At 44.3% G+C, this 12,578-nt stretch overlaps 1 protein-coding gene across 3 annotated transcripts in view; it reads left to right on the top strand.

The window, feature by feature from the left end:
- LOC121667765 (MLX interacting protein) overlaps positions 1-12,578 on the top strand; it is a 45,494-nt gene continuing 32,916 nt past the window's right edge. For all 3 annotated transcript variants that reach the window (XR_006017148.1, XM_042034780.1, XM_042034779.1), the window contains exon 1: positions 1-398. Coding sequence is in view for 2 of the 3 variants with exons in the window: in XM_042034780.1 (XP_041890714.1) it covers positions 28-398 (371 nt within the window). In the remaining variant the exon portion in view is untranslated. The remainder of the gene's footprint in view (positions 399-12,578) is intronic.

Here is a 12,578-nt window from a genome sequence, read left to right as displayed (position 1 = left end):
GGGCTCGGCCGCGGCGGCAGCGGGGCCATGGCCGCCGACGTGTTCATGCGGCCGGCGCGGCTGCTCGGGGCGGCGGGGCCGCTGTCCCCCCGCACGGAGCCCGACGAGGACTCGTCGGACACGGACGATGGCGGAGCGTCGCCGGGCGGGGGGCGGCGGTGCGGGCCGCGGCGGGGGCAGCCCCCGGGCCCACAGATCATCCACTCGGGGCACTTCATGGTCTCGTCGCCTCACAGTGAGCACCCGCCCAAGAAGGGCTACGACTTCGACACGGTCAACGAGCAGACCTGCCAGACCTACCAGTTCGGGGCGGCCCGCGGCGGCGGCGGCGCCGGCGGCCGCCTCAGCATCGACGCGTCCCTCACGAAGCTCTTCGAGTGCATGTCCCTGGCCTACAGGTACCGCCGGGGGCCGAGCGGCCCCGGGAGCGAGTCCCGGCCGCGGGGAAAGCCCCAGCCGGGCTGGGCGGGGGGAACGCGCCGGGGCCCCGGGGCCGTGTGAGGGGCGGGGGCGAGGCCGAGCGGGGATCCCCCGGCCCGGCCCGACCCACAGGCGGGGTTTCGGTGCCGCTTTTGTTTTCAGCGAACTTGGGGATCCCGGCGGGTGCTTTTCCGCAGGCCTGAGGCTCGGGGGGAGGGCGGGGGGCCGGCCTGTCGCTGCCTCCTCGTCGTGAGGGCTGAGGGATGGGGTCCCGCTCGCCCCGGCTGGCTGCTGGTGCCGCTGGAAACCCTCAGCATCCCGCGGCCAGGCTGGGAGCGAGTGGAAGCCTCTAGTGCTAAACAGAAACCCTTAAAGGGCAAAGTGCCCCGCTCGATGTGAAACCCAGCCAATTTTCCTTCTTCCCCTCCCCAAATTTTATTTTTATAACAAAGTCAAGCAAGCGGGCTCTGTCGCTGTTTCCTTTGTTCCTGCGGTGGCTGCAGCTGGCAGCAGCACTTCCTGGGTTGATCTGCACCTTTTGCTCAGACTTCAGTTGTGCTTTTCATCTTTTCAATAAGGCGATATATTCACATTTATCCCCTTTGTCTGTCATCCAAAATGGAGGCAGAGCTGTGGAATAGAAGTGTTTTGGAAAGATGTGTGTCTGCTCGAGTCTTTTGTTCAGTGTGATATAGCAGAAACCGGATCCAATCTGATGTTCTCTGCTGAGCGTATTTTGGAAGTTGATTAAAAGGGCTGATGGAAAATGCCTCTTGGCATATCAACAGAATTATTTATTTTCATCTTTAGGAACCACATTAGCTCGCTAAAAGAAAATTAACTTTGCCCACCCCAAATTCCTCTGTTTAAATATTGCTCAATGAAGAAGAAACAATAGAAGAACTATCTGTTCTGTACAGTAGCCAGAAGATGTAATGTAAATTAATCTTAAAATTTTGATAATATTGGCCAAGCATGTTATTAGTTACTGAAGAGAGACCGAACCTCAGATAAGGTGTGTGCAACAGTGGACATAAATACTTTGCACTTACAAAAGAAATAAAAATGTAAGCCTTAACTAAAAATTAATCAATCTGCCTTTATTGTGCAAGCTGGGAGGAACTTGCAAAGGAACCACAGGTATTATGAAGGACAGAGCTGGACTGCTCATGTGCATCTGCTCCTTGGCCTCTATCACCTTTATTTTATTTTGTGCTTCCACTAGTGTGTCCTTGGGATTTTTGAAACTGAGGATCATGTCTATTGCAAAGGAATAATGCTGTTACACTTAGTACTGAGCTCTGATGTAGGTGAATAAATTGAGCACCAAATTTATTTCAGAAAAAAAAAAATTATCCTGGTTGCTGGTGATAGCATGAGGCAAGGTGCAGAAAATATCTTCTTGGAGGCTGCCAAAGAAAAGCACATTCTTAATGCTTCTATCCTTGGGTAGCTTAGGGTTTGCTGAGTTGCAGCCCTGAAGCATCCTGCCCGAATTCAGCCTGCTTAGTCAGCAGCTTTGGGATACATTGTCTACATCTGCCAAACAAACCAACTGTAAACTTGGATCTAAAAAGGATTAAAGTAATTCTGGAAAGTCTGATTTGAGGTGATGAATGTGGCTATGAAATGAGAAATGATCTCTTTTTAACAAATGATTGAGCCTGTAGGTTGTAGGTCTCTCTGTCCACATCCTGCTCAGGTTGGATTTGATCTTGGCTGGTTTATGGGGATGTTTTTGTGGCTGTTGCCTCAGCTGTACTTTTCTCATTATTGTCTGTCAGATCCAGCACTGACAAAACATGCAATTTCTATGTCAGTGTTTTCCGTGCCATTTTGCTGGACAGAAATTCACTCTAGAAAAGAGCTGGGGGTGTGGAAGCCAGCACCAAAAACTGTAACACAAAGGTGAAGACGTGTGGTTTTTGCTTTGTGGGGGCATGAGCTGACTGCAGAGCTGGGCGATGCAGCCGTGTTAAACACAAACCCACGGAAGCTGCAGTAATGGAGCTCTCTGTGCAATATTTATTTACACGTGACGCTCATTGCTGGTATTTCAGTGTTTAAAGTCTTAAACAGAAGCAGTAGAATGTGCGGTATCCGTTAGCTTTGCCGATGGACTAGAAAGAAAAAGTTTTTCTAGATTACCTGGGTCATTACCGGGGTCATTACCTCGGGTGGTTTGTTTGGAAGTGACCAAATTTATGCTGGATCACGGATTTGTGGTGTAACCTGGGCTCTTTTAATTGTGCTGTAAATTTTTTTTGAGTTTGGCTTTGTGCTGTTAATGATCAAACTTTTTATGATAAAAAAAGTTATTTCTGAACACCAGGGAAGTGGTTCCCTCATGCCTTTGAGCAGTACAAACCAACATGATTCTAATTTTCATCACAGCTGTTTCAGTCACATATCCAGTTGCACAGCTTGAAAAGTCTCATGTCAGATAAGCCATTCCAGAGGGAAAAATATGCCTATATCATACTCCCCTGTACAGTGAGCAGATTAAAACAATTTTTTAAATTAATAAGTGACTTATAACCACTGGGATTTACAACAGGCGTCACGCGGGCTGTACTTTATCTAGAATGTCTCCCGTTTTTCTGCTGAGATTGATTGTGGGAGCGGTACCACACGGACAGAGGTAAAAGAACATTGGTTTTCCCCTTTTAGCCCCTTCATCTCAGCTCTTTAAACCAATGTGACCTTGCAGACCTTGACATGTAGGTAGCTAGAAATGACCTGTTGCAGGCAGGCCACTTTAAAGTCAAAAAGGTCTTAAAAAATATGCTTCTCAAAAAGAGAAAGACCTTTGACGCTGCTCGCTCTAATGAGAAACTGTGCTCCTGGTTACATGACCTACAATATGCAGAATTAAGTAAAATGTTATGCCATCTTGATATTTAATTTAGTAAAGCCCTCTAATAACTTTACTGTTATCCAAATAATTACATTACCCAGAAATAGCTTCCCAAAGCTGAACTGTTCCAATAACAGCATATCATGAAGGTTTTTTTTCCCTGAGATGGGGTCAGAACAATTTTTTCTCTTTGTTTTGGAGACTTCTTGTCTCCAGCAGAAGAATCATGTTCAGCTCCATGTAGAATGCAGGCTGAAGACTTCTGTGAGGTGAAAAATTGTGCTTTACAAAAGGGCACTGTAAACCATTTGTTGCCCTGACAGTCTGGAATATGGGACATTGGACTGCCCTGTGGAAAGCTCTGCTTTGGGAAGAATGATGCATAGTTTAAGGTTCAAAACCTGAAATAGGAACTTTTCTGAACTGCTTGTGGAGCTCTTAAGAATGCATATTGGGAATCAGTGACCTTGTGCTCGTTTATCTCTAGTACAGAGAGGTAAATTCTGCTAAAATGACTAATGTAATTATTGCAGGGAGTAGGAAATACAGTGTATTACTCCCAGAAAAAGTAGATTTAAAACTATTCTTTATTTTCTCTGGGTGTAAAATGGATAAAAGACAGTGCAGATTTCTGTTACACTCAGCCAGTGTGTTGTATACACACCCTGTGAAGAAATAAGAGGTTGATGAGGCTCTGAGACCGTGTAAATAATTAATTCTGTGTGCGAAGGTTCCCTTCTTGTGCAGTGCTGGGGAGACAATCCTGCAGTGGAACGAATGGGCTCCTCAGATGTGTGTGAGGTCATGTACATTGTGTAAACAAAGCACAAGCTTTATTGTAGGAATTATTAATGATACTACTCACACTGGGTGATGTTCTTTTTAAATTATTATGTATTATTATGTCAGTCATTGCCCATCTTAGCGTTGGGCATGGTAGCGTAGATGAAGATGACTTTGTGGGCTCATTTATTCTTAAGTAGCCTCAGAGTTCTCTCACCTCTTAATAAAGAGCTTAAGGAACATGCCAGGTGTTGTGCTTGAGGTAAGAGTGTTAGTGTTGGCATGAGACATTTGTCCAAAACCCTCTGGATCCTGCTTGCTCAAGCTGCACAAAGCAGGAGAGTGGGGTCTGGGAACTGGGACAAAGGCTGCCTTGTGAACAGCTTGCCAGGTCATTTCTAGATTTCATCTCTCCTCTTTAGCAATATGACTCCTTCACTTCATGTAGATGTAAGCCAAAAATATTCCCTTCCTCAGTGGACTGACATTAGGGGTCAGCTTGTTTCCAGAGCACCTTTGCCACGCATTCTTTGTTAGTGCAGCATGTGTTTGGGGAAGTTCTCAGCAGTGCTGATAGCACTTGGAGACTAAAAACTTCCAGAATTTAGTTACATATTTCACATGCTGCTTGTAGAGACTACTCTGATAAAAACACCTATATTCACCCTCTGAATTAGCCAAACTTGAGCAGAGTTGCTGTTATATTTTTTAACCATAGTAAGGGTCCCTTCAAAGCAAGGATGCCGTATGAGTCAGAACATTGGTACTGAGCCTCTTACCCTGCTTATGTCGGGTGCTTGATACAGTGACAACCTTTTAATCTCTCTGTAAGATGCACTTTGAAATTCCTCCTTGACAACCTTGAACCTCAAGATGGTTTGCAGAAAGGTTGCTGAGCTGTTCTTGTTTCAAAGACGCATTTCTTTGCCAAAGTAAACATTGAGTAGTGGTAGTGTGAGAACGCCTTGGTTCAAACTAAGGTTTTGGTGTCTTCAGGGCTACAAATGACAACAGGAAGAACAGACAAATTCTGTAGGCAGAGGTTTAGATATAGGGACAATTTTGTTTGTTTTGCTCCTGGCTATTTTGGTGTCTGTGCAGGCTGGTTTCTGTGGACCTGGTTGTGCAGGGTATTAATATTGAGGTGCGGGGCACGGTAGTCACATTTTTCATTAAAAAAGCACACTGTTGTAATATTTTGATTTACCATTTAATCTACATGTTTTGTTGTAGTTATCGTCTTGTGTTTTTACTCAGTAAACAGATGTTGTTTTCTGGCTTAAATACAACATGGATTTCATAATCATAATTTTTGATGGATTGCTGAAATAGGGAAGAGGGAACTAGTTTGTCCTCAGACTGCCAGTTCTCAAGAACTTTTGCGTGGTGTGAAAAAATTTGGCTGAACTTTGAGATTTGGCATTATTTTTAGTGAAGATTTTGTGCTGTGGGGTTATGATGTGCTTTGAATGGCAACAGAAATTAATACGTTGATTTTCAGTTCTCCCCCCCTTACCTGTTTTTATTTCTTTCTGCTGAGAGGCAAGAGGAATCAAAGCCAAGAAACCCAAAATTCAGGTCTTGGCTTTACTCATGTTTTTCCACACATCCCTTTAGTAGGTCACTGAACCTTTCTTGTTTGTTACTTTCCCATGTGGGGGAAAAAATTTCCATTCTTTTGGAAAGCAGAGTTGATATTCAGTCACTTGAGCAGCTGCTTATCTGACTGTGTGTCCTTAAGCTATGATTAGTCTTAATCAAACAAAAGGGTATCTAGTGATGCTGCAAGCTGGGAAGGGGTGGGGAGGAATAAAGGGAGCTTTGTGGCCATTTTGAGCTGAAGGCTGGGCATTGCTGGGATGTCAGAGGCATTTTGACTGGCTTGAAGGAGAGAGTGAACTCTTTTAAGTTGTTACGGGTGGGTGGAATTTTTCCCCTAATAAGAGTACTCAGAGATTTGTTGTAAAGCAGGCAGAGTTGAAGGGGCAAGGAATGAGGCTGGAAGCTCACTGAGATGTGGAGTAAAATTATGGGGATCTTTGAGGAATGCATTGAGTGAATTAGAAGGGCCAAGATAAAGCCACACAATGAGCTGGATAGTGTTGACAGAGGCCACAGGGATGGAAACAGGAAAGAAAAAATAAGACACTGCAAAATTCAAGTCAAACAAAGGATGTCTCAGCTGACTGGGTGGGTTTGAGCCTGGCTTACAAACTCACTGAACCCGTGTGAGTGAGGAAACATCCAGCAGCAGGGGTGGATGGAATGACAGCAAGGAAAGGGAAGTCTCTAATGATAGTGGAGACTCGAGAAGAAAAGAGGTTGGAGTTGTACTTAGATGAGATCTGATAAAAAGGACAGAGGTGAATGATCCTGATGAGTTGGGGAGAAAAGAGAATGTTATAATGTTCTCCTGTTCAGGGCAGGAGAAATAGGATTGAAAGGGAAGAATATATGGAAAGTAAGGGTAGATGATGGAAGGTGTGGCTGGAGTCAGGGAAGTCCAGTGTTTATTCGCCATGCTTTGATCTGTGATGGGAGAGTTAGATAGGAAGCGCTTGATGAGAGTGTGCCTGATAAAGGAGAGCATGAGCTGGATGGACCCAGATATGGAAGTCATGGATGATCAAGCAGTAAGATGGGGGCAGGAGATCTGGAGTTCCTGGTTTGGCTCTTTTCATGCTGTCCTGCTGCCTTTTGCTGTTGGAGAGAAAGGGTTCTCTTTTAAAAACAGAACAACAACAACAACAAAACCTTATCAGTTGAGAAACCTGGACCAGTTTGGGTTTAAGCTGGTGTTTTATTTTTAATTAACAGACTACAGGCTATATGCTTGCAACTTCCTTTCTTTGTATGCAGAAATTAATTGCATTTACAGTTTCCCTCATCTGCCCTTTGATATCTTAATATCACTGGCACAAACAGTTCTTTAAAGACAAAACTTCTAAGCTACTTCTGAGGAAAAAGACAAGCTTTCTAAACTCTTTGATGGCTATAGAAATATTTTACAGCTTTCATACAATTTTCCTTTTGCTCTGGGAAGGAAACCTTTAACATGTCCATAAAACAATTATGAAGATTATTAGGAAAAGTACTTGTTTCAGTTGCCTCCAAAGAAAATAGAGTTGGTTCTTTGTGTTTCAGACAGTGATGGAAAAACCTGAATCTGATTGTTTTTAGTGCAAGCTAGAGTTACACTATTGTCACAGCTTCTGAAGCAGGAAGGCTTGAAAAACAGGGTTAGGAAAAGCAAGGTTCTTCAGAAATTGCTTCTAATCGTTTTAGTATCAGAACAGAAATTCTGAACATGGTCCTTTCAAATAATTTTTGATTTTTTGCTCAAATGGGAGTTAAAAGGTCATTTTTGATTGGTTTTGAACATAAAACACTCTGACTTGGTGTCATTCCTGATATAATTAATGTAGCCATCCCTTGGTAATTAAAGCAGCCATTGCCATGGGAAATGTTCCAGGGTGCGTTTGCCACAGCTTATTTACTTTGTGACACACAAGCACAAAGCTCTTCACTAACCCTTGGTTTCTTGGCTGTTGATCTTAGATAAATCAGTTACTGCTTTTTCCTCCCTTTCTCCCTTCTGAAAATGACAAAAACAGTCTCAGCACTTCAGAGCCCCAGATATGTGTGCTGGCCTTTTTGAAAGGGGGAAACAAAGGCATGAAGTTTAGAAGTGAGCTGACATAGGAGTCTAAAAGGAAGCCTTGTCAAAGATGACACTTCAGCTACAAACTTGATAAAGGAAAGAGGACAAATGGAAGAAAGATTTCAGAGGGGGTAACAAAGAAGGTATGCAGCTTACTGACTCCTCCCTTAGAAAAGCTGCTAAGGATGAGGAACCCTACAGATACAAATTACAGGGTAATAAAACCAGGCTGATATTTGAAGGGCAATCGTAATGCTTCTGGAAGGCAGTGCTCTGCTGAATGCCCTTGGCCTTTACTGAACTGCCTGAGAAGCACCTGCTCCCTGCCCTGATTCTGGTTCTGAGAGGCATCATTGCTCTCATCATGCAGTCACCAAAAAACCTTTAATATCTGGAGCATCACTCTGGATTCCTGAGTGTGCTGCTGAGAGTAGCCTTCTGGAGAATCTGGAAAACCTTTCTGTTGTTCTGTTGGGCTTGGAGGTCTAAATGGTGTGAGCTTCTCTGAGCTGTCAAATGGTTAATAGCCATTGGAAGCATGACCCCTTTCTGCAAGAGAGGTTTGTTCAGGAGCTGAATGTACCACTCCAGGCAGCAGGAGGACCCTGCCTGTTTGGGAACTTTTTACTCTGCAAGCAGAAATGACGAGGGCTCCTTGACTGTTTTCCTGCCTTGGCTCGATGCACTGCAGTTGCTGGACTCCGCCTGCCTGTGTTAAATCTGCTGCTGGATTGAGCAGAAGTTTGCTTGAACTCGGTGGGGGTAGTGTTTTATCTTCCTGCCATTCCCATACATGTGCTGATCTTTTATAGGTCTCCTCCAGGCTTAATGCCTCTGAGGAGCAAGTGTTAAGGAGAGCCTGGGTGATACCTCTGTGTGGTGTGAATGGCTGCAGAGGAATTGCAGTTCCCTCTCTGTTAAGCAGATTGCACTTTGTGCCTTAAGGTGTGGAAACTCTTGAGTGCTGCTTAAGAGCAAGCTCAGCAGTAGTTACCTTTGTGAAAGATTAATATTTTTAGTTTGCTGTCCAGCTGTGACATCGGTGGATAATAGAAAATGGGATTGGAAAGGACCATAGGAAGCCATCTAGGCCTAGGAAAAAGATTCCTTCCCTGGGCTGGTTATCCAGACCATGGCCACTTGCAAGGTATATGTAGGTACTAAGCCCACAGTGTTAGGAGTGGTTCTCAGGGCTGCTTTGTCACCTGTGGGACTGTAAGAGAAAAGGTGACATGCCAGATGGAAAGGGCTTGCAGGGCACTGCTTGGATTATCATGTAGCAGGGTATTAGTGAAAGAATCTGATTCACTTCAATTAGTGATATGTTAGTGTGTTTTGCCAGAATACTCCTGACCTACAGATAACCCATGGCATGGTTGGTGATTACCATGATGTGAGTAAAGGGTTCAGCTGTTTAAGTAGCTAAGCAGTGCTGCTTAATGAATTGATCACTTTTCCTGAAAAGCACAGAAAAATTTTAATGACTTGTTAGAGAGCTTTTTTTCCATGGTTTTGTGTTTGCAGCGCATTATCTACAACAGTAATGCACAGTTAGAGACCTTTTCATCTCTCTACTTCTAGTTTAGTTGATGGTGTAGTGCAAGGAAGCAGTGGATACAGTCTTCTTTGCTATATTTAATGCCTTTTCTTGCTTAATTTTATATGTGGTAGTGTCTTCCTACATACAGAGATAAATGCTTTTTTTTTTGCTTTTTTTTTATTATAGTGGGAGATTTCTGGATTTCCAGGGGTATCTTTATTACTCGTTTATACCACACCAGAGCAAGTAGAGGCTATCTTTATGGGTAGAGTACCTGTGTGGTGTTTGTGCTTCTCTTTCATTGCAGATTAACAATATTTCCCTATGCAGAATTTTGGCGGGGACAGTTCAGAGCAGAAATAGGAGAGTTGAGGCTGCTTTCAGCTGAAGGAACGGGGAAGAATGGTTGAGAGATCACCCCTAGTCTATGAAAAGTTGTCCTTATTCAAGTACAGGGGTCTGATGCTTGTTTACAGCTTTGTTTCTGTGTGAGCTTGAAAGGGCTTCTTCCATCTCAGGAGATAAAGGGTGGTCTTATCTTTGCTGGTTTGGGGTGGGGTTTACTTGTCGTAGGGGTGGCTTGTGAGTAAGAACAAGAATTGAAGAGTGGAACCTTAAGGGTGACTGAGGGGGTAAGGAGAAGATCCAGATAACCTTGCTCTTGTGTAATAGGTTTGCTCTTCTTAAGAAAGAGGATTGCTGGTACTGGTTTTGGAAATGAGATAGCAGCTGCATTGTTTGTAGTTGGGTCATGCAAATCTGGGGGGAAGGTGGCAGCTTGCAAGTGTGACCTGTCCTGAGCCCTCCGTGAGGGATGTTTGCTCCTCCCAGCCTTGTCCTGTGCTGCATCTGCCCTGGTATTCTGAGAGCCCTGCCGCTGTGGGTCCTCAGAGGTGTCTGTGTTGAGTGCTTGTGTGAACAGCAGAGCCTTTAGTGTCATTAGAATCACTGTGGTGAGTGCAGGACCTTGGTCCTGTGTCCTGCCAGGCAGAGGGAGCGAAGGAAGAAAGGTGTGCAAGTGTTTTGTCCTGAGGAGTTTGTGTTGCAGCTTGTACTGCTGCCTAGAACAGATCTGCAGCAAGCAGGATGAGGCCTTTTCTTTTCACTGCTCCTTCCAGCAGTGGAGCCTGTTACTCCTCAGAGATCAGCAGGGTTGTTCTTTATGAGAGACATGTCTGCACAACGAGATTCAAGCAAACATTGCAGAGGCACGAAGGAGGCTTTGCTTCTGGAATCTGCCGAATTCATCGTTTTCAGAACTCTCTAGCATGGGATGTTTACTCGAAATCCTGGCCTGAAGTGACCTTGGCCATCATGGCTGGGAGACCTCTGGCCAGGCTGCAGCAACTCAGTGACTTCTGTATCCAACAGCCAAACCCTTCCCCAGCCCATGTGAGCTTGTTGTCCAAAACACTTTTCTTGTCCACATCACCCCATCTGTGCCAGGGACTTGGTTGCCTTGGTGCCAAAATTCTAATGTAGGGCAAGGGTTAGACTCACTCCAGCCAGCCAGGCTGATGATACAGAGTCCAGGCCTGTGTGGTAGTGCTGGTGTATCTTTGGAGCAGCTGGAATGTGGGGTTTCACAACAGACCTAAAAATAACTCAGGCCCACAGCATTTAGTATGTTGATGTGAATGTGAGCCATCACAGGCTATTCTGCTCAATTCTTCTTGCTGCATCTTGCGTCCAGATTTTACACTGCTCTTAAATCTGTACTATTCTATTTATCCTCAATGTCTAGACCATTCACAAAGAGACAGAGACCAAATGGAGCAAGAATAGTGGAAGAGCTTCTCAGGTCTTTGTGGTTCTTCTTTCAAGTCCGTGACTGCTCGTGATTATCTTTTTATCATGCAGACTTTTGCTTTTGGTGCTGTGGTGTGACACTTGATTTAGCCTGTGTTAGTTGTTGAAAGCCATTACTTTGGAGGCAGAAGTGATCAAGGTAAAAAAAGAAAGGCATGCACATAAAAAGGAAAACTTAAAAAGGTAGAAAGGAAATACCTGAGCTTGTGGGTCTGGCAGCTGTTAGAGAGGAAGTGCCAAACAGGAAGAGGGCAATGGAAGATGTTGCATTCCTGATCTGCCAGTCATTGGATATGGGTATTATCTGCTGCCACATTTTCCAGAGCAAAGAATGATATAATTTGTTTTGTTCTTGGATGATCAGTCTCTGCTCATCCTGATGAATTTCTGTATGTTTATATGGAAGCTGTAGTCTGAGTAAGCTTAGACATGGCTAGTCAAGCTCTGTTGTTAATATTTGCAGTGACATCTGTGCATCAGGAGAACTCCCAGTATTTGAGTGAGAGGCAACACAGCGAAGTCCTGGTCCTGCTAAGCTGTGTTGTGGATTCAGGAATGAGCTCTGAAATGTGCTTGTCTGTTAGCAGCACACCAAGGTCTGGATGTTGCGTGTCATGCTTCTCATGTTAGCTCGTCCTGTACAGTGTCCAGAGAATGTATCACTGTTTCCCTGTACAAACTCCTGCATATTGCTATCTGCACCACTCAGTCCAGCTTTCTGTTTGCTTGCTAAATATCTGTTCCTGCAGGATGGAGGTTGAGGGAACTTAGATAGAAAGTATGCTGGTGGTGTGCCAGATATGGGAAAGTGTGAAGCAGTGAAAGAAATTACCTACTTGCTTTTGCTCTTTAAAACATGGCTTCTGAGAAAGAAAATTGAGTGCAGGGGTTGTAGAGGGGGGAACAGGTTTGCCACCTGGGAACACATACAAAAATGACTTCTGGGTTAGAGGATATGAAACTTCTAGAAAGGAAGGACTAAGTCAAAGGATTTGGATATGGTTGTGAAATATTTAGATCCGTTACAGAGCCAGAGAAGCTCTTTGCATGTTGTCAACTTACTCCAAATGAATCTAGTGTTGGGATGGGAGAACTGACTTGATCAGGAATACAAATATTCTCAAGGAGGAAGCTGTATTCACGTCAGGTAATTATTAGCAACCATGTTTGACACCTAAAACCTGTTGAAAATAGAAACAGAGATTGTGAAATAAATGGGAAACCAAAGCAATATATCCAAAAGCCGAGGCATCCAAGCTGTTGCAGTAGTCACCACAGTGGCTGTTCTCTACTAAAAATGTCATTATCCCTCCCTTTTCAAAGCAGAGACCTGCCAAATCAATATACATACTCAGCTGGGGGGGGGAAAGTGTCTATAAACAGCAAAAAGAGAACCTGTGTAGTTCTTCCAGTTCACTTCTAGGGAGTGAGTTAATATACTTGCTAATATAATTTTCCTTTAGAGCTGAGAGGGGCTGGTTGTTGGGAGTTGGCAGGAACACCATAGG

Source organism: Corvus kubaryi, unplaced genomic scaffold (genome assembly GCF_017639235.1).
Source record: "Corvus kubaryi isolate FWS band 111438036 unplaced genomic scaffold, C.kubaryi_AGA036_p1.0 37382, whole genome shotgun sequence".
NCBI classification, from domain to species: domain Eukaryota; kingdom Metazoa; phylum Chordata; class Aves; order Passeriformes; family Corvidae; genus Corvus; species Corvus kubaryi.
The sequence above is the reverse complement of the archived record's forward strand: the minus strand, read 5'-3'. Positions and strand labels throughout refer to the sequence as shown.